The sequence below is a fragment of the Hermetia illucens genome, chromosome 3 (assembly GCF_905115235.1).
Source record: "Hermetia illucens chromosome 3, iHerIll2.2.curated.20191125, whole genome shotgun sequence".
Classification (NCBI taxonomy): Eukaryota; Metazoa; Arthropoda; class Insecta; order Diptera; family Stratiomyidae; genus Hermetia; species Hermetia illucens.
The window spans coordinates 172,463,214-172,485,911 of record NC_051851.1 but is presented as its reverse complement, the minus strand read 5'-3'; the positions used below and the strand labels follow the sequence as shown (position 1 = coordinate 172,485,911).

Here is a 22,698-nt window from a genome sequence, read left to right as displayed (position 1 = left end):
GAGACCATGGACACAGCGTATTGCCTATGCAAGCGCGCGTGCTTCAGCAATGACGGCTAGGCAACATAGCCACGGAAACAAGAAAATATCGCGGGGTGGCGTCCTTTGTCAGCAGAAATGCTTTCACTTCGGCTAATTGGAGCCTAATACGGAAGTCTTTGACGACGATTGGTATTCTCAGCTATTTGGCTGCAATTGTCAATAGCTACCTATAAGCACGAGAGTCTTATTATGACACTGATGTACGTACTGTGCCTAACTTAAGCGAGCGATCAATGCTGTTAAGAACAAACCTCTCATGCAGCATACGTGCGACAAAGAAGCCAGGGCTAGTACGGTTCGGCCAAAGGACGATACCGAAAATAGGAGAGCCGCTGTATGCTTGTAGGCTACTTATATATCTACGGTGAATATGCATTACTCACTATCCTCAGAAAGAACAGAGGTGGTACGTGTATTCTGACTTCAAACATCCTAAAGGATGCAGCTCTCTGCCTTCTTGGGAATGCGGCCGATTAACTTGGCTAATGAGATGGTAAAGATCACCCATCAGGTGGGAATGCTCAGAAAAAGGTCGGTGGACACACAGACTGATCCCTAGAAATAGTCCGAAAGATAGCATGGGGAGGTCATTTATAATTTCCACTAGTTTTCACGATGTATTAGGTACCTCTACGGTTTAAAATGGACACTTCACCTGACTGTCTAAATTGTGGTAGAGTCCCAGCGGGCTCAGAGCTCAGTCCACCTGTTGGAGATTTGTGAACGAGAGTCCTAAATTCGCATTCATTTGATGATAGACGGTACCGAAAGAGAGGAACACTCTCCCACTTTTTTGGTTCACGTACGCTTGTTTTTGGGCCAAGCATTCAATTTTATTTTTTTTAAGTAGGAGGGCAACTGACAGTTTCGTCGAGGGCAGAGGCAACCCATTCGTTCTTAAATTAGGGTGACCGAAAGCAGCGACAGATATTGATCGTTTCCTTATATATGTATATTTGACAACGTCAATCAAGTCCCGGTCTATCAAATGAATCCAGAATCAGGATTCTGTCAGCTCCTGGTCTAGGCCTGAACAAGGCGGTTTTCGCACTGATTGCAATTCACATCCAAGTCAGTCGTCCTTTTTTATTGCAACTGAACAACTTTAAGTTAATACCAAAATATATCCCCGAAGTAAATTAAGCGTATTATCCTTGACAAAGGCAGTTGCTTCACAAAACTGACAACGATAGTGATAATATTCATTTGTGTCTACTGCACCCACTACCATTTCACAATCCCTTACTTAATTAAAACTGCAGTTGATTATCCAGAAGGAAAACGGGTACTAGGAGCAACGGAGAGCTCTACCACAGACGGTACCATCTTTTCAGCTTAAAATGATTGCTTAATCCTGAGAACTTCATTCACTTGTTGCCACAGTTAATCCTTAGTTTTGGCGTGTTCCATTTTAGCGCTGAAAATACACCAATTCTAATGCCACAAAGGATTCACTCATCCGCGGTATATTCTACTTGAAATGCATACGACGAGAGAGAGAGTGCCTTTTGAATGAATGATTCTCCGCCTCCTCTATTACAGCAGACTTGTAAATTTGGATCCTTTTCTTCTCGGCGGCGCTATTGCATAATTAAGACTAGCGTTCTAAATTCGGGGTCACTGATTCAACGGGTCCTTGCTATGATACCGGTTTTGATTTCAATAGGGCGAAGTTAGCTTCGAGATAATGGGAACTAGGGAAGAGAGAGTAGAGGAAAACTAACCCCGAGAAGGATTGTGAAACCTTTTCACCTGTGCAACTGCATCAAAGCAATGAATGTCAAGGGGTGGCGTATTTTATGAAAAGAGGGACAATTCAATTTAGGATTCATACGCTGTATGAGAACTTTTCTAGATGTAAAATAGAACGTCAACCGCATCTACGCATTTTTACCTACAGTTTATAATTACCTACCCTTCCTCTCACTACGAAGACCCAAGTTTACATTCATCAGTTGCGTGCCAGATTCTTTTCAGGCCACCTACATGTAGTCCTAGTTGCAAAGTGACCTTCGCAGGATATGTAGTATGGCGAATAATGGGAGCGCGATTTTTGTCTTGTTACTAATCCGGCCGAAGAGATCTGGGCTCGACAGGAATCTACCTCGCCATGTAGAATTATTCGACCCAGAACTGCTTGAAGATGTCTCATAGATATGAGCTGGTAGCAACCCTGAACCTCTGAACAATAGCAGTGCTCATTTTCCTTGCATTCCTCCTACATAACAGCAATCACTGGGCTCAAATTATCTCAATCTACAGGGTTAACTCTGAGTATCTACCATTCAATTACACCCCACAACCAATATCCCTTAAGTAGGATAGATCGCTGGAGAATCACGAACACCTGAACTTGATTAACTACAAATCATCAGCGAGAAAACTCCTTTCACTCGGCACAAATTTATCCATTGTAAAGTTTTCACATCATCACCACCGACAGAAGCCACATCCTAACATCTTTTCAGGAGTATCTCACGTATCTCATCATGTAGTCAACATAAATTTCTTGATATGTTTCGAACATAATTCACGGCAGGACTTACATGCACATGTGCACGTTTCGCCAACACTAGGTACTTTCCGTTTTATTATCCTTTTGTGTGATGGTTAACACATTCTGCAGAGATATGACAACTTTATTAAAAGCGGATTTTCTTCTCGTTTTCTCCCCAGAGTAGCCTAGAGATTGGGAGTACAATATGTGCCGATAAATGTATGAGAACAGATTGTAGAAACGCGCTGGAGATTGATCATTGGCTTAAGTAGACGACTTAAATGCATTGCATGGAAGAGTTGAGAATGTTGTACTTTATGCATATTGGATTTTATCAGAAATTTGATTAAAGCATGCCTTGTGGGGTCTATTGAAATCACTAGTTATCCTCGGGAATCCCTATTACAATATTTTTCTGAGAAGTGGAGTGCGGAATGCCAGCGAATGGAACCAACGTCAAAGAAAAAAATGCCACAAAGGATGCACACGTCACTCAGGCAGCACAAGTGAAGCCCCCTTAAAACCCAAAGGGCGATAAACTCGAAAGGAGAGAAAGGAATTGGTCATCACCTCCAAAAGGAAGGTAAACAATTTCTGTGGAACCAGATGTTTCAATGTTGGAACTGAAGAAGTCTCTTGGTTGTCTTCAAGGTAAAAGGCCCAAGTATAGGCCAAAAAGGACAATGGTCACAGGGAATACACGGGTGACCTATCGGGGCGAGAGTTTGGTTTTCGATAGGCTTATTCAATGATCGACGCTATAGCTATAGCTGGCTCGAAACATGGTATTCTCCAATGAAGGCGATGCCGTGATAACGTTGAAAGCTGCTGAACGCAGCTCAGTCGGTTGGAGAATGACTAGAAAGTTCATCAAATAAAAATTAGTTACTTGACAAAGTTCCAAGTTCCTCTTGGAAAAGATTAAGGACACAATAATTGGTTTGACCGCTGTCGCACCCTGAATACATTGAAGTGTGCGCTAATGAAACCATCCACGTCATAAAAGGGTAGCAGGCGATGGTTCAGCTTGACTTCGCGGAACAAAAGACAGAAGTGGTCTTAATTACCAACAGTAGGAAAAGGAATCTGATTAGTTTTCGTGTTGGAGGCCACCCCATCATTTCAAACCAGGTTATCAAATGATGATAATTAATGCGAAGATCAATTTCAACGGACATCTGGACTACACCTGTGAGAAAGCGGCAAAAACCAGTGTGTCGGTATCGGAGGAGAGTGAGGCGCCTTCAGGATAAGTTCAGCGTATGCTATTGCGTGACTGAGACTTGCCGTCTGAATCTACCCGAAAAACCGAAAGTGGCATGAAGGGTGTCAGTGGGATGATCACCCAGAGGTCGCTGGATCCACGAAGAGGAAAAGCCTGAAAACATCATCGGAGAAACCTGCAATCGGAGGCAAACTGGTGTGCGATAAAGTTCGTAATTAAAGCAATTCCGGTGGAACTTGCGAAAGCAGAGCGTAAAAAGTGAGTGGCTTAGTAGCTAAAAGCGCAGTTCTCCTCACGAAGTAATACTTCGTAGAAGTTCCATGGGGAAACGGAAGGGGCAGAGAAAGAGAAGGAAGCAAAGAGAGGCAGGGAAGCAGGGAGAGAGGGAAGCAGAAAAAGAGGGAGGCAGAGTGAGGGAGAGGGTGACAAAAAAGGGAGAGAGAGGGTAGCAGAAAAGGAGAGAAAAGAAAGCAAAGAGAGAGGGAGGAAGGGAAGAAGAGAGATAGGGAGGCAAAGAGATGGAGGCAAAGAGAGAGAGAAATAAAGAGAGAATAAGGGGGCAGAGAGAACGCGGGAAGCAGCGAGAGATAGTGAGCGGGAAAGGAGATAGAAAGAGAGAGAAATGACATAGAAAGGGAAAAAAGGAACAGAGAGAGAAAAGAAACAAGGAGAGGGGAAAAGGCAGTGAGAAACAGAGGGAGAAAGTGCGATCACGGGGCAATCATTATTGAGCTGAGGAGGGAGCCATAGACCAGGGAAACAGGATACCTAAAGCCACGAAAAGGATCAGGATAGTTTGCAGAAGTATTGGATGAGGGAACTTTATAGGAAGTGTGGATATACTAAGGCAGACGGTCCCACGAACAGAGCTCTCCATGTCACACAATGCATCGCCAGGGCATGTGATGCCTCCATGTCTAGGAGGTGTTCATTCTCCAATAGAAGACCCAACTACTGATGGAATATTAAATTGGTCAGCCTTCGAACAACCTGCCACCGAGTCAGACGAACAACTCAGAGGGCAGTAGGTGGGAGTGTTGAAGGACAAAAGGAGCATGTTTACAAGGTAGCCCGCAATAACCTCAAGCTTGCCATTCAGCGGAACAAGAGGAAATGTTTTAAGGAGATCCGTTCGTAAGCGGATGAAAATCCGTGGGGGAGCGCTTATAGAATTGTAATCCAGCGGTTGAGAGGAGGGTGATCCCCACAGATCACGTGCCCCACTCTCTTGTTGAAAATCATCCAGGGGTTCTGCCCGTAGCAAGAAACGGGCACTGATACATTTCACAGATCTCTGATCCCTGACTTCCAGGTGAACCCATATGTCTTTCAGACACTATGGGGAAAATGTTGGATCGAGTAATTTACAACAGATTACTCCCGATCCCCGAAAGCCAAGGAAGCCTTCCAGATTGGTAGTTTATGTTTCGCAAGGCCAGATTAACCATTGATGGCATTAAAATGGTTACTGGTTACGTCCGCATTAGAGTGGGCAATCACATCATCACTTCCAAGCCGAACATGAAATACTTGGGAGTGATGATAGACACGAAGCTAAGCGTGGGAGGGTCACGATATAGTTGTAGGTTACTTATTGCAAGGATGGTGAGATCGATCTTGCTTTATGCCACCCTTATTTGGGGAAAGGCATTTCGCATATCATGTAATGCTCATAAAATGAGTGCGGTCCATAGGAAGACAGCCCTAAGGGTGTGTTCTCCCTTCAGGACTGTTTCAGATGAGGCTGCACTCGTAAGCCCTGCAATGATGCCAATTGACATCTTGGCGGATGAGATGACGAGGATATACCATCTGAACTCAGGCTCTGCTTTGTCGCAGACGAAGAATGCCGAAAGGGAGAGATCTGGAAATAGATGGCAGGAGCGTTGGGATCATTCGGGAAACGTCCGGGGGATACACAGGCTGATCCATTTACCATCAAGGACTGGTTGGCAAGGCAACATGAGGATATTAATGATAATCTCACCCAGTTTTTGAAGATCATGGGGGATATCGCCAGTACCTCTACAGATTCAAATTGGACAATTGGCCTAATTGTCAAAGTTGTGACGGAGTCTCCGAGGACCCAGAGCACATATTCTTTCTCTGTCCGAGATTCAGGGGCGATGAGGAGAAAGCTACAGAAAACTTTGGGTGAAGCATTGATACAGGAAAATGTGGTGAATACAATGCTAACATCGCAAGAGGATTGGGATGCAATCCACTCAATGATCGCATCAATCCAGAGTAAACTGCGAAAAACGGAGGAGGTGAGGAAGGCGGCGGTGGTTTTAATGGGTAAAAATCACACATTCTGGCGTGTCCAGGCCAGAGTCTTTTGAAGACTTCCACTTCCTTACCAAAAACAAAGAGAGAAAGCGGAAACGGAGAGAGGTAAGCAGAAATAGGGAGAGAGTGAAGCAAAGAACGAGAGAGGCAGAGAGAGAAGCAGAGAGAGAAGCAGAGAGAAATGGGGCAAAGAGGGGGAAAAGCAGGCAGAGGGAAGGAGAGATAGAAAAGGAGGCAGAGAGAGAGAGAGAGAGAGAAAGGGAGGCAGAGGAAGAAAAGAAGGCAGAGAGAGAGAGAAAACGTGACAGAGAGAGAGGAGGGCAAGAGAAACAAAGGCAGAGAGAGAGAGAAAGGAAGGCAGAGAGGGAGAGATAAAGAGACAGAGAAAGCGAGAAAGGAAGGCTGAGAGAGAGAGAAAGGGAGAGAGAGAGAGGAAGTAAGGAAGACAGAGAGAGATAGAGAAAGAGAGGCATAGGGAGGGAGTAAGGAAGACAGAGAGAAAAAGAGAGAGGCAGACAGAGAGAGCGAGAGAGGCAGATAGAAAGAGGAAGGGAGGCAGAGAGGGAGGCAGAAAGAAGGGAAAGCAAAGAGAGATAAAGAAAGGGAGAATAAAGGGAAGCAAAGAGAGACGGCAGCCAGTGAGAGATATCGAGGTAAGGAGAGAGGGAGGTAAACAGAGAGGAAGGCAAAGAAAGAGAGAGGCAGAGAGAAAGAGAAAGACAGAGGGAGGCAGCGAAAGAGAGAGGGAGGCGGAGAGAGAGATAGAAAGAAAGAGATAGGGAGGCACAAGAAGAGAAAGAGATAGGGAGGCAGAGGGAGAGAAAGAGATAGGGAGGTAGAAAGAGAGAGAAAGAGGTAGGGAGGCAGAGAAAGGAGTAACAGATAGAGAGAGACAGAGAAGTGATTAGAGGTCGAGATAAAGGGGACAGAGAGAGAAAGGTAGACAGAGAGAGATATAGAGGGAAAAAGACCTACTGCCTGCTTGTATCGGGACAGTGTGGACGACCATTGAGGCGACCCACAAGTGGCGTCCCATCGGCAAAATAGGAGGCAATATGCATATCGTTGCAAAGCCTCTTCGGGGCTGACATTCGCCAAGTTCGAAGGGTCGGAAATCAAAAGTCATTGCCACTGTGCATGCAAAAATGAGAAAAATGTGAGGTCGATCTGTAGAATTAATGGACGAGTAACCATTTATGGAAGGTTTGGTCCGACTAAGAGATCCCTGTCTGTCTTTTACATGACATAGCTCATCACGAACATATCTGATTCATTAATGCCAAGGTGGTGCATTAGCTTAATTTTTAGTGAAGTACACACTTATCTAAGCAGCATGCCACCTTGTCAGATAATGAGAAAACAACAGAGATAATTAACCAGGAACTAAAGGAGCATACTTACAAGCAAACTTTCAGAAATCTGAAGATATGTATACAGCAAAGCAAAGCAAACCCCTGTAGGCAACTCTATGCAGGACGTATATATTTATAGATGCTTCTTTGCAAATTTGGGGAAAACCTTGGATATAAGCTCGTAGGGCTTATATGAGGTTCAGGAGCAACGCATCTTCGACCTCCTTCAAATGATTATCCTAGGGTTATTCCCGCAGGATTAGGGCATTGATATCCAAGAAATAAAATCAGGTACAAGCATTAAAACTCAAGTCTGTAGGATTCGCTTGGCTCATCAGTCGTTAAAGGCGCCTCCCTCAATACTACTGAACGCCCTGTTGAAACACCATCGAACTGATTTGATTTTTCGACTCTCTGGGAAAAATAGTTGAATGAGTAACCTTTGACATATTTCTCCCTGATAGTTTCGGAGACTTATCCGACTAACGATTGAGCTTCCAAAGCGCTAAATTAACTAATGTTCCTACTGGCCTGGTGAAACCATTGTGTGGCTATCGCGCCAGATGTGCCAAATGCATTCAGTCAATTGAAGCCGAATAAAGATGTTCCTGAAGGATTGGCGTTCTTATCGTTAGTTGTCTGACAGATGGAGAGTGGACCCAGAGTGTGCGATAGAGCCTCGCAAAAAGATTTGATATCGATCCCACTGTTGTGGAATATCATTAAAATGATATCCCAAACGTTCCAGTTCCTGATAGTGACTACAGTGGATAGTGGACTTAGCAGTGATTGCGGTTGTAAAGCATTTAACGAATTTTGAGACTTACTTACCTGTGAAGCAATCACTACCATAAAGGAGTGGTTAGAGAATACTGGACTGACACTCACTTAGGATAAATTATAAGACTTGTCATTACGAAGCATTGTCAGAAGACATCTGTTAGCATCAGAGTAAGGACTTGTTCCTTCATTTCAAAACTAGCTATCAAGTACTTTAGGGTACGGAAAGAAGTCACTTACACTAAGCCATGAAGAGCCAACATGGTCCTGGTAAGGATGCTGACAAGTGTGGTACCCTCATAGGATGCTCATAGCCACAGCGACGAGCTCTATACCATTCAACACAGCGGAAAACTTCTATTTGGAAAACTGTAATGTGCAGATGGCACTCATTTACATAAGGACCTCCCTGAGGGTGTATTCCCAGACGATGCGAAACATGTCACTGCCGGAATGATGCTGATTGATATTCTGGCCGACAAGATGATGCGCATCTTTGATGGGGAGACTAATTCCTATGAATGGGACGCGAAGAATTCCCAAAGAAGTGCTAGGTGGACAGCAACAATAAAGAGAATGGTTGGAAAAGGACCGCAGGATACACAAACTGGTTCGGAAGGTGTGAAGAGACTAACTTTAACCTAGCCCGATTTCTTACGGAGCATAGAGGAAACCACAGATACCGAAATAGGGTGAATCGAAACAGTTCAACTAACTTTTGCAACGATGACCTGGATGACCTCGTTTGTTTTATTATTTCGGTTTGAGAAAACAATGAAAGGGTCAAGCGCAAACATTGTGTAGGACAGTAGTACCAGACTAATCCAATTAGGGGAAAGGTATAGATAGAGCGCATTCAACGCAAGGAATGGCACCAGTTCTAAATTGGTGAGGCAGTAGTCCTGGAACCTCGTCGTCTCGGGTTTAAATCTCGGTTATGTCATGGATGTTTGGGTTCTCCCTTTCCTGACCCTCTCCTATACAGTTATCGCTCATAACACAGAGGTTGAATCACAGGCTTACAGAAAACTAAATATGAGAAAAAAGGAACAAAAGAATTAACAGGGGTAAGATTTAGATGACATAGATAGCTGGACCGTAAACTACTTTTTTGGAAAAAAATCATGATTTCAATTTTTAATAGAAAAGTGATCGAGGATATCTTCTGGAAACAAATCCATTCTAGGAAACAATCATAAGCTGCGGAAAATTAGGTGGAAAAGGCACTTTTTTCTGGGAGTCCTGACAACATTTTTCATCTAAAAATCACTTGTTTTATTGGAAGGAAAGTGCCCTGACGAACATCGCTGTGAGGAATTTATTCAACTTCCTCTTTTGGTGGGGGTTTTACGGTCTTATTTTACGACTGATAAAACAAAGCCATATAAATTTGAATTGTATCAGGACAGACTATAAGGATGTTTGCCGGTAGGAATTCATCTCTACGCTTGGAATTGTTTAATTAAAAACAAATCGGAAGATGAACAATTTGTCTAGTTTGTAGCCAGTTTAGAGTCGAGGGTAGCCTATCTAATGAGGACTGATGCAGGGAGATGGAAATTGTTCATAAATTAAAAACGAAAAATAAGATGGGGCTGAAAATTTCCTTCCTCTTTTCCAGTTGTGATGTTATCACAGCGTTTGAGGGCCGCACTATATATCATAAAACACATTTTGTGTTATTAATCATGGGGGGCTATCGGACGTTTTTTATTCGGATGTTTGGATGATATCATGCTTTAAACCATTATTAATGATACCGAGTGTGGAGCTGAAATTCAAATGAGCGAATTCAAAGTGAAGGTTGCTAAGATAAAAACGGGCAATTCAGTGATAGGCCAATGTATAATACGAGGGATTTCACTATATCTTTTGGCAACAAAATAATTCGCAACTTTTTTTCTTTCATTTTGAAGCCACTGAGATTAAATAGATGCCTATATTCCCCTCATCATCGTATTTTTTTCTGAAAACGTTGGAGGTTAGCATATTCATGCATACTTGATATGGAGCTTATAAAAAATTCCATACTTTGAAAGTGAATTTCCCAACTAGACTATACCCATTACAACTCCATATTCTTCTCGATCGCCCACGCTCCCCACCAACTAGTTAAAAGTACATTTCTCCAGAGCCTGCTGGAAGCTTGAATATCCTTAAAAAATTCATATCTTAAAATACTTTCACTTTTTCATCTGATAATCCACCTGGCCACTGTTGTGTTTTCCTTTCTCTCGTTCAGAAAAATATTTTAAACAAAATTTACACAAAAATTACAAAATTCCACCCCTACGATAACATGACCATCCCTAATGGGAGTTGTCGGTGAAAGAAAGGTGAACGAAAAACTTTTTTCCTAGCCATGAAATTGCAGAGAAAAAAACAGGACCTGCCTGTGCCTATCAAACAACAAGTTAGCGACAAAAAAGTTGTGTCGCAGCACCGTCACCAGATATTTTCAGGACTATCAGAAGTGGAAAGGATAAAAATGCCAGAGAGTAAACAAAAAGGTGAAAGCGACAAATTTGGGGAAAGTTGCGAAAGCCACTTTCTGCTAAAATTACCCAATAATTGCATGTTAGGTTGTGGTGTTTTCTTTTGTCCTTTTTGGGGTAAATAGGAGCTGTTTGGAAAATTTGATGGGGATCCACGGCGTTTATTGGGAATTGGAATGAAATGGTAGGGATTTTGGTAAATGGGAGCATCAAATTTTAGCTGAGACTTAACGGTTGGATGAAGTAGTTGAAGCAGGGATAATAAGATGTCATATGGGGTGTGTGCGGAATGGTGGGTTCTATTTTCTCAAGGTATATGATAGAGAGAAAATTTCGCTTTCAGATAGTAGACTGGATATCTAGGATTGGAGATGACTATCCTTCTTCCCCAGCCGATTTCCCCATTGGAGGCACTTCTGGGACTTCAAGCAATATTTAAAGATTCAGGATCTTTATTCGGCAGCTTTCTGACCAATAGTCTAAGCGCATGGCCAACAGAGCATTTACCTTCCTCCTCCCTGAGGACCATTTCGTGCACGATTCTAGGAAAAAAATCCTTTAATTAATGGGCCTCGTACTAGAAACTTCGTTGAACCATATTATAGTGTTTAGGCGAACTGAACTTCAGCAGTAACAAGACCATCACCTCTGCAATGAGGGCCAAAAATATAGAAACCGCAAGTGGAATCACCCTTAATTTTACCAGGCCCGCAGGGTCTACATATTTGTGAGTGAAATTAGGGTGGTTTGGGGATATCACGTTGCCTATATATTCACTGGTAGAACTACCGTGTTGAGCAATGCCAACAAATTACTGCAGGCTCCGATTCCAGCAGTAGATTCAGCCATATATGTAAGTCCTACATAAATTGATAACAGGCCGTCCACAGTGAAGTAACAAAATCTGATCATCCCTTCAAGGATATTTGGTTCATCTTTTTCAAGCCCCATTCTGTGAACCTTCAGATCTAGATGGAATTTGTACAAAAGGGACCTGACTCTAATGCCCCTGAAAGAGTTGACAACGAGAAAATAGAGACGTTCGCTAGCTTCATCAATGTTTCACCATCGTTGGAATACCGCTGTACACCAAATAACCAGGGAAAGCAAAGTCAGAACCCGGTTGAAAAAAATTAGACCCTCGCACCGAGCTAAATAAGCTCGCTCTCGATGACATGCGGAGAACCGTGGAACATCGCAAAAATATGCATAGACGATTCCAATGAGAGTAGGCTGAATGTACCTGTATAGGGTTGCCAAATCTCCCATCAGGTGCATTTATACGTGCGGGAGGGGGAGAGTGTTTAGAGCAGTCAAAAGCACTCATTCGGAAGTGTGCGTTTATGGGCATGGTTATGCGCAGGCCGGGTAGGTGGGAACAAAACGCCCGCTAGAGGATAAAAATTGACTACGGAACAGACATCCAGAAATAAAACCAAAGCTAGAGGAGCACGGCTTTGGAACCCCAGTACCGGTGGTTTTTGGGAGTGTGCAAGCAGGCACCCGACCTTCGATATCCAATGAATGCAGTTCCTCAGTTGTAGGAGCCTTGAATGCTGTGGTATCTAATGTAACATTAGCGCGCGGGACAGTCTAGACCAAACTCCATCGACGGGGTCCAAACTCCATCGAACACGCTCTTACGGGCACAAGCCCCTGCGATCGAAAGCGCTACCTTCAATGGAAAAAGCGTAGCGGGAATACACCAACAGGAAGAAACCTTGACGATAAACAATCCGAGTAATGAAGAATGTCATGACCGGGAGCTGCCCTTATCGCACTGGATAAAAAGATCATGGAACTTTGTGGATTCATCAAAGAGCGCCGCAATATTCACCAGAATATAAGGGCCATGATAAGAGGCATTCGATATGCGTACGGCTAAATCCAAAATAAAAGAGGGGCGAAAACGTTGAGGAAAAAATTAAGCCAGAGGACATAAGTAACGCCAGTTCAAAACATGAAAATGAGAAACCGAGGAAGAGGCTGCCGAAAAAAAATGAAGCACGTGAAGAGGACAACTGAAGTTGCAGGACAAACTCACAAAGCCGAATTTCCGGGAAAAGGGAGTGCATCTCTCAACGCCGATGTGGAAGCTAGGAGAAAGGCGGCACCTCGAAAAGAAAAGAACGCAGGAAAATAATTCTGGAGGTTATCATCATCTCTAAACGAGGTGAAGGGTCATACGCTGGAGTGTGAATGCAGACCCAAATACAATAAATTGGGAGATATTATCAACCAAAACAAACTTTATGTTGAAGGTCAAGAAATCCAAGGATGCAATCGTGGACAAGTTCATGATCCAAATTAGAAAGTCGTTGGCGAGGCAGCCAACATCAGGGCTAGTAGGCCAGAGATCACTATGATATGGAAAGATATAGATGAGATCACTACGAAGGAGGAGATTCGTAAGGTCTTGTTTCGATCTTATCAGATTACAAGAGTCAGCGGTGAAAACGCAAACGGAGGAACACAAACCGCCATCATCAGTCTACCAGTGGAGGCAGCACTCAAACTGGTAGCTACAGGGCTGGGTTATTTGTCGGCTTAGGGAGCAGGTACTACTAAAGCAATGCTTTATATGCCTTGGCTTCGGTCACATTGCGAAGGTAAGCATCAGTTCAAATGGTAGGTCAAAGCAATAGAAGAGATGCGGAGCGCAAGGCCATATCAGTAAAGACTAGGTAGCTGACCCAAACTGCTTATTCTGCAAACGGAGGGAGGGTGTGGAACATCGGCACATTGTAGACAGAAGCAGGCACCCGAAATGCAGAAGAGTCCTCAACACAAATCACGAATGATGATGATAAAAATCAACCTCAACCAGTATCATGCGGCGGAGGAACTACTCTTGCAAACCATCCGCGTCTCGAAACCACAGTGGTAGCATTTGGATCATAAACCAAACAAGCCAAGCAGGGCTATGGGCCTGCGGAGAAAAATCATTCTAGGAAAGAATGGAGCACCCGCAAGAAGGCTTCATCAGAGCGAAAGTGAAAGGAGTTCACATCTACAGCTGTATACACTCCACCCAGCACTATATTTGCGAAGTATTAATAGATGCTGAGCGCTCTAGTTTTGGAGGTAACAGGACGTTGGCCGACCATTATAGCAGGTGCTTGTTATGCATGGGCTCTAGAAACGAATATGATAGACCATGTCCTGCTCCGCTCATTCGCGGAGCTAGACGTGCTACTTGCGAATTTTGGAGCTTCACATATTTCCAGGAGAAATCTATAGTAGACATAACATGTGATACGTGAGTGCCGCTTTCGCCAGTAGAGTCGCTTAGCAAGTCGGTGGGGACTATACTCACAGTGGCCACCAGGCAATCTGTATGGAAATTAGGGATGGATCGAGCTCAAAAAATAGATGCCGGGTGGTTTGCCCGACTAGTCGGCGAAGGCTTTTGAGGGGACACGTTTTCCACACGCTCAAACCCGATATATTCTTGGATGGTATGGCCAGACGAGAAGTCCCCCAAATCACCAAATGAATGACGGAAACATCCGATGTGAGATACTGGGGAAAATCGGCCGCTGGAGGGCCTAGCAGAAGTCGAGGAAAATTGAAAATTTCCACGATACCTAGGTCAGAAAATTGGCCAAAAATTAAAAATCGTCGGATTCGTACACAAGATATCTCTTTTGAACGGGAAGGCGCCCCAGATTCAGGAAATCCAAGAATTTTTACGCTACGCCATCTGGAACCCGAGATATTGGAGAGAATCGGCCGCTGGAAGACCTAGCCTAAGTCGACGAAAATTGAAAATTTGCAAGATAACCGGGTCGGAAAAATGGCAATGGCCGCTGGAAGGCTTGGCATTCTAGGATCTTATGAAAGGCACAAATTTGTCAATATGCAGATAGTTTTCATGCAACCGAAAACACGGTGAAACAAGCTGATCAGACAGTAAGGCAGACTTTTCCAGCCCAGCTATAAACGCAACATGTTTGGAGTACAAGAAAAACAATTACCTTTCAGCGTAAGGCCAGCACGGTCTCGCCCAGATCAGAGATCACGTAGACCAAATCATGACTAAAGTAAGGAGCCCTGTAAAATCCTGAACTTCTCATCAGGTGCTAGTTAGGACCTACACCCTATAGATGCTTCTAGAGTTTCCAATGACCAATGGGGGACTATGCCTCTTTTTACACCATAAATGCCGCAAAGTATCTTGCCCCATGAACATCAATCAATCATCAAAATCTTGGATTCATCTTGCGCTCTTTACTCTCACCAAAGAATCCCCTATTTAATTCAGGAAGGCGCTTCCAACAGCCTTCTTTTTCCTTTTCCCGAATTCCAGTGATGCATGCGATTACCCCTTTCATGGGGCCATTATATATGCAAGTCTTAACGATAGCTGGGCTCAGCGTCAGTTCCAGACACGTGGATGTGAATTAAAAGTACTCGTGAATCGAAGAATTCTTAAACTGCTTACCAAGGACACCATTTCAGACGATTCCCACCACTATATGCATCTATTTCCTTTTTTCCTCGCTCGCTAACGGTTTTAATTTCCGGATTTGTTCCACTTCCTAGTAGACTTTCTCTTTTTCCATGCAAATTTCCAAATCGATCTGAACTGACAGAAATCTCAATTTCCAAATTGCCAAATCCCCAAGTTGCTCTCCATTTGACTCTAGTCCAATCAGTACTGCGACCGTCATCGCATGATTACCATGTGTCGCACTCGCAATACCAATTGACTTGCTCGCTGCAGAACAATCCCCCCTGGCGCTTATGTATTGGCCAATGCAGAGTATACTCACGACATCGCAGCATTCCTTACATAAAAGCATCTTCATTGCTTAAAGATAAATGCTTAGGAAAAAAATACATGCGATTGCACGTTAGCATGGGAAGCTACGTAGCATGTCAATGTTAATACCGCAAAAAAACATTTTAATTGCTTCGAAGGGATTTAATTGAGTAATGATTCCATATAAGGCGGATTTAGAAGTTTAGATAATCTTGTAAGACTTCCAATATTTTAAGTAGAACTACGTAAGCAGCCAGATAACTGAGATTTTTGAAGGCATACAAGGTGAAGAATTTCCGAAAAATATCCAAAAAACGAATACCTCGTCCGAGAAGGACATCAGAAGGTAAATGCAATAAGATACAATTCCGCATAAGGGTAATTAATGCTGTGCAATACCTTCAGGTAACCGAGCAAGCAACGGAACCCCCTATCCCTTAAATGAATCTCCTTTTAGTTAATTGACACCACTGGGGTACGGGGAAGCACAAGCTTCTCCCCCATTCTTTGGATGTCTCTTTAAATAAAATCACCCTCCATAAAGGGTATGATAGGGCTAAAATATTGCTTAACCGAATAATAGCGGATAAATAACAATTCATGTGAATCTCCTCTAAAATAAACTTAATGCGAAAACAAGGACAACCAAGCATTTGAAAATTCCCTAAAAATAGATAATTCGGTCATACTAAATCAATATCAACCCCGGAGCCTACGTAATCCAATCTATTATCTAAATCTACAAAACAGTACAAACCTTGGCTGAGGACGACGACGATGTATCCAATTTCAGACTTGCTGCCTTCTCCTTATTAGACATCATTTTCTTCTTAGACTTGGTTGGGGCTGATGACGATCCTGATGCCGAGACATGATTCAATTGTTGATGTAAATGTGCAGGTGGCGGTGGTGGCAAATGGTCGTCCAAATTGATTTCCCATGCTATACTGCCACGTTTGCTAGGCGTAACTGGCGCCGATAGGGATGGCGGCGGAGGCACTATTGGTGGAGGCGGTGGTGGTGGCAAAGATTGACCTTCCAAGGAATCATCCGAGAATTCTTCATCGGTGCTTTCACTGCTCGCTCCTGTATCTTTCGGGCCTCTACCATCGCCTCGCTTACTAACGCTATCAGTCCCATTCAATTCATTGGTACGTTTTCGGGGTGGAATCTGAAGATTTCCAAATAGCATTTTATTGTCGATAATCATGTGATTGGTTTGGTTATTGCTAAAACTACTGTTCGTCGTGCTGCTGCTGCTGTTGCTGTGACACAATAGGCCGGCCTTGGGTTTTTGCACTATCATCACGGGGGATGAGGGTGATTTGCTGATGACGAATTGCTGGTGTGAGGGCGAGAAGATTTTGTTGGTGCACGGATCGATCATGTTCCCGTCGTGTTGGTCCAATGCGTTCAAATTGCGACACACTTCTCGGTGGCGCTCTACGGATCCGGGCAGAGTCCTTGGGGGCACCCGACCACGCGGGGGTGACGCCCTGCCCGGGTAGATTGTAACAGGATGTTCATTGACAATTGGTTCTGAAAGGAGCAGAAATAAAAGACATTTAGCGTTGGCTTTACTGCACACAAAGTTTAGAGCCATTTGGCCAAAATTCCAGTATAAAATTACCGGAAGACCTTTATATGCAGCCCTTCTCCACCCCTATTCAGCACAGGTCAAAATTCCCCCCTAATAAAGCACAAAATCATATCCAGGAAAAGGACTAGGTTGCCATGAAAAATGCATAAAATGAACACTTCCGCAAAAGCACGACATTATCTCCACCCCTTCAAAATGCAATTGGGGTTGTAAATCTCGGCCGAAACGAAGGGGTCTAATTTTTCTGAATGCTTGCAGCTTTTACTGTACAACATCTATCGTTCCTGTTTGCGGTCGCTTCCGCCATTCTAACCCATTATTTCCATTCATTTTCCCCTTCAGCATTTATCCGACCCACCCCCATTGCCCACATTCTCATAAACATGACGGGTAAAAACCATTCATTCATTCAAATTATTTATGGACGATAAAAATACGAGTCTTTCAGTGACTATTGTTGGCTGACATTTTGTTTCTATCTAAGGGTCAACGGCTAAGGTTAAGTCTCAAACCGACCACACTGACAATTGATTAAATACACACCAAAACGGGGTGGCGGCGGGATAGGTTGGGTTCGCCATTTTGACGGAGTTGTAGGAGAGTGATTTGATGACAATTTGCTCCCTGGCAGAGTTTAAAATACTTTTCAAGTTTTTTTTTTCTCCGTTTGCGTTTATATCAGTGTAATTTAGATAAATGCTGTTGGAAATGGTAATTTATGTTATTTGGGGAGAGACAAACTGTTGCCTTTTTCGGATGTTTTATTCTGGTTTTATGGGAGCTATGTAAAAGGGTTGGTTTTTTTTGTCAGGACTATAAATTAAAGACAAAAAATAACAGATAAAGATTTTATGTTCCTTGCGATTGTAAAATGTTTGATTTCAGTGTTTTTGTGCGTTAAAGAATCTGACTATTGTGATGCATTGAAATTCATGACTCCGAAGTCAAGTTAATAATAGGATTTTGATTAGGAAACGACGGAGCTTTAACAAACCTTACACTAAGGGTTGCAGATAGATTTCGAGTAGTATCGTTTGCTATTTAACCATTTTCGATTATGATAAAAGGTCTACTCTAACCTTCAATCACTTCGCTGAGACTCTTACAGATAGCACTGTGGGACGAATTTTCAGGTTACAAAAATGTATGGTCAGATCTGACGAGGAAGGGGCGAAATGGGATTTTCCCCCAGGCACGGATTTCCTCTCTATCACTCTAGCATTATGCGGTCTACTGTTTCAAACCGAGTGGTAGCCGACTCTTCTGGATACTGAACGACGCCCCGCGGCAATGAAAAGAAAGTTATTGGTTTGGCTCGTTACTTATAAAACCCGCCTTACTCCATCTGAAATGAGGATATCAACGAACGATTTGGAGTTGCAAACACCAGCTTCGATGGTATGCTCATATAACTCCCGCTGATGAGAGCTCACTTTCTAACCTTAGTGTGAGGATCGAAGTCGATGGGAAACGACAAAACGACCGACCGAAATATCGTTGGCTTGACACATTAGATGGTCATCATCGAAATTTTCTTCACTTTATCCAAGTCAGACACCTGACCGAGAAAAATGGTGCAACAAATTAAGGCCAGTCGACCTCGCTTCTTAACGGGACAAAGGCTAAATTTGAAGAAAAACACCCACTTTTGCACTTAATGTACGACGATATCTGTGAAGTCCTATGCAATCTTTGTAAAATTGCAAAGAACCTTACTTCGTTTCTGAGGTTGGAAAGTGTGCAATTTTTTTTCTAGAAAGAAACTATTCTAATTTTTGTTTAGGAATGTGTGGTTTTGAGCCCATCATTGAGTAGATAGCAGGCTAAGGACCATTCATTCCTAAATAAAAATTAGTCGTATTAAATGGAACTAGTCAATCCTGGTGGGTTCGAAAAATTCATGTCCTTATTGGGTTTTGAATTAAACAAAAAGGGCAAAAGGTCATCTGTAGCCGCTTTCAGTCGCGCTGCCTGGGGTCTGACAAGGTCCCTTCTACCTTGCGATTGAAACCAACCCGTCACAACATTTTTTTGATACTTTCTTGTTTGGCAGAGTAGGACATTTTATAACTGGAAATGCTTGGACGATCCTTATTAGAAAAGCTTTCATCAATCCCTCTAAGAGTTCAGATAAACGTGTCATACGACGAGATCATCTTCCACCTGGCGGCTGATCCAATACTAGAGTATAAGAGCTGTAAGAGCCCTTTTCATTTTTACCTCTGAATATTTGTTCCAAAGAAGCTATTTATCTAGACTGACTCTCAGATATTTAACTTCTTCGGAGATTTGCAGGGTTGTGCCCTCCTCTCTGGGAGCACAGTCCATCCAGTTTCCTCCTTTTTATGTTTTTGTGGTTTTATTTGGATGAACTGAAAGTCCATACCTGAGGCACCCACTGTCAGATCAAATCAGCGGCATGTTGTATATTTCTACCCACCGTTCCGAGATTCCGACCAATAGCAAGCACAGGCACGTCACCAGCATAAGCTTGAGCGTGCGTTGGGAAATTTTCAGTTCGCATAGTATTGACTAGATTCGATGCTTCTGCGATTAGGTAGCGATCGAAACCCACTTCAGACTCTGGGTTAAGTGGGTGCGACCTAAGCGCGCTCCCACGAATATGACGCTCAACCAGCCAAGGTAGGCACATAGCTCAAAGCAAGACTTGCTAGAAAAATATTTCTTAGCAATCGATCTACCCTCCTTTAGCATTGCTGGATAGATACCATCCACCGGATGGTGCACTTCCAGGAGGGTCTGCACTGATTCCAGTGTGGAGCTGTGGAGTCCAACTTGGCAGACTCATCCTTTTTAAGGACTCTACACAGCCTTAAAGTCCCTCTTTCGCCTTCCGCTTCCTCACAGCACGCTCTAAAAGTGTTTCGTTTCGAACACCTAACACTATATTGACACTCGTGACTTCCTGAAATTTAACCACTCTTCGTTCTTATTACTTTTGCAAGCACCGTTCAGAAATCTCCTGGTTGATTTCCTGAGTTTTTTCCAATTCATCCTCCAGCGCCAAAGGAGTCCTCAGTCGCCTAGGGGGCTGTACTTTATTGCCAAGAAGTTCCTTGAACTTTGTTCAATCCGTTTTTCTAGGATTCCGTCTATGTACTGCAGACTGTTCAGACGCAATAGTCAGACTAGATTCTAGGTATCGGTGATCTGCCACTGAGACCTCGTCTAACACCCGCCAGTGTATAATCAACTTTAACACTTTTGAAGTACAGATTATTAGGTCAATTACTTCGGTTCTTCTCGGTCCCACGAACGTAGGGGACGCACCCTACGTTTGCAGTCATAAGACCAGCTGAAGTGATGAATAGCTTCTCTCCTCTTGGGTTGTATTTTCTAATGCCCAACAAATATGTTGAGCGTTCGCATCGCAACCTATTAAGAATTCGAGACCACTTGATTCTACAGATGGTACCAGATTCCTTAGTTCTTGCGTCGGTGGAGGATACAAAGAATGATAGGGAAATAAGCGGGAGCAATTATGATGTTTTCCTCTCGCCATTAATCTGATACTATATGATGACCGTAACTAAGTCCTGGGAATAGCTGTCTCTGCATGGTTGCCTCTAACCGTCTTGACATCAGGACGAAAGCTCTTGGCCGTATGAATATTTCATCGTAGAAGATCGTTGTCCCCTTTACTGATCCAATGTGACCGATTCTATTAAATTGAACCCAAATGTCGGAGGAGTCCTGTAGCTTTATCAGCTCCGCTGCCAGCAGATAGGAGGAGGCTTTGGCATGCTGCAGGCTAATCTGGTCAATCTTTATGTTCTTCGATATACACTTAGCCTAATGTGTAATGGAAAACTGTTAGAATCATATGCCGCGGTCCGCATGTGACGGAGATCCCCGCACACCGTACCGCTAGAGACTCAATCCCTTCGTGCTTGATTTCTTTGAGAAAAGCCGCACTTGGAGGTACAGCAGTTCCCATGTCCTCATCCATGAAAAGTTTTATCTCATCCCACAGAGCACTCGACTGTTTCCCACTTAGCACCTTGACTGGTTTGCGGTGTCTGGTTTGCATAGATTCTCTCATAGGGTCTTTGGCTTCTCTCTTTTCCGCCTGTTCCCTAAAAGGAGTAAGTGAAGTTACTAGAAGGTAGGCACTCTGTAGTCCCTGCACCAGTGCGAACCCCCATACGAGGGTTCAGCCAACGTATACACTATCCTCAGGGCACAGCTTCATTGTGGAAGAGCGCACCGAAGATGCTGCAATATGCTCTATATTGTATGAATCCAAAACCATCATTGTTCTTCGCTCTCAAAATGGAGATGATGTCCTACAGTTTCCTGATATGATTGAATTTCAATCTCTCTAGGAAAAAGTGGAGCATCATGTGATGACATCTCTCCAGTGTTCATAATAGTGAACTTGGGTCGACCGCCAGAACTCAAAGCCGGGATTACCTGCTGGACTCACTTTAAGGCAGTCCCATCAGTGCACTCCAACTGGAAAAGCCCATCACGAAAACGTTGATTGTTAAATCTTGGCTTCATTCTAGGCATTCCCGGAGGATGGTAAACTGTCCCTCTGAGGTTTTGTCATTCTTGGAGGAAGCTCCCACGGCAGCGGTCAGAACTGAGGCTGCTGCTTGCGCATACGCCCTCTTCCTTCCCGCCTTCATGGCTGTACTCCTATGGGAGAAACTAGCTTCATTAAGATCTCTCTGGCTGATTTGATCACCTCCCGGCACACTGGTCCTAATCCTCACGGGACCCGTGAATGTAAGCCCTGGTGCGCACCACAATAAAGCGTTGACAACCACAGATGTGTCGGTCTTACGCTTCAGTTTATCACCACCTTCCGCCGGGTGCTCAGAGGTGGCAGTGAGGAAGACGGGGCGGCAACCCTGTCGGCCAAACCAAAACCAAGTGGCCGAGAAGAACCTCTATAGTGGTGGCACTGGGAGACGCTGTACTCACTTTGGTTTGCCGGCCGTGATGCAGTAGGCGAATGCTCCAAAGACCTAATCACGACGGCCAGACACGAGTCTGCACGGGGACTCATCTGAAGTGGCAGATTGGTCACGAAACCTTACCAGGGGTATACTGTTACCATGGGAACCGGGATAGCTCCTGGACTCTCATACTTTGGGTGAACTCCCGTTGTATGTGAGTACAGCTCGGTTGTTTGCGGTTGAATCTCCAAGTGGGAGTTTCATGGTGGTTGTGGTCGTGCTCAAGCGAGAAGAGACCTTCGGGCCTCGGCGTAGTGTTGCGTTTCAACACGGGTGCTGTATTCCTTAGATCGGTAGAGATTTAGGTAAATCTTGCATCCACCAGTATGAATGCTAAGCCATGCACTTGGTATAGACTGGTACCATTGTTGTTTGTCTCAGCGGGGCTCTGATTGTGGTCACAAAATCAATCCGTGTCTGAAGAGGACCGTAGGATTAAGTCTCCACAACAGATACCTACGTTAAACACTCAAGGGCTTAACTTAACCACCTTCCGCCGAAGATTTCGCTTCCTTGCGTCCGATTTCTTTGGAAATTAGTGGCCTAGTGATGCAGCCACGTCCATGTCCTCATTCCCAAAGTGCTTCATCTTCCTTCTCAGCGGTTTTTTTTTTGCCGGAAGCGGCAAGTATCTATCAAAAAGGCGCTAAATACAGCGAGAAAACGAG

At 43.9% G+C, this 22,698-nt stretch overlaps 1 protein-coding gene across 4 annotated transcripts in view; it reads right to left on the bottom strand.

Annotated features, from left to right (window-relative positions):
- Positions 1-22,698, bottom strand: part of LOC119650644 — a 405,409-nt gene that overhangs the window by 101,723 nt on the left and 280,988 nt on the right. For all 4 annotated transcript variants that reach the window (XR_005249347.1, XM_038053569.1, XM_038053570.1 and 1 more), the window contains exon 7: positions 16,203-16,984. Coding sequence is in view for 3 of the 4 variants with exons in the window: in XM_038053569.1 (XP_037909497.1) it covers positions 16,203-16,984 (782 nt within the window). In the remaining variant the exon portion in view is untranslated. The remainder of the gene's footprint in view (positions 1-16,202; positions 16,985-22,698) is intronic.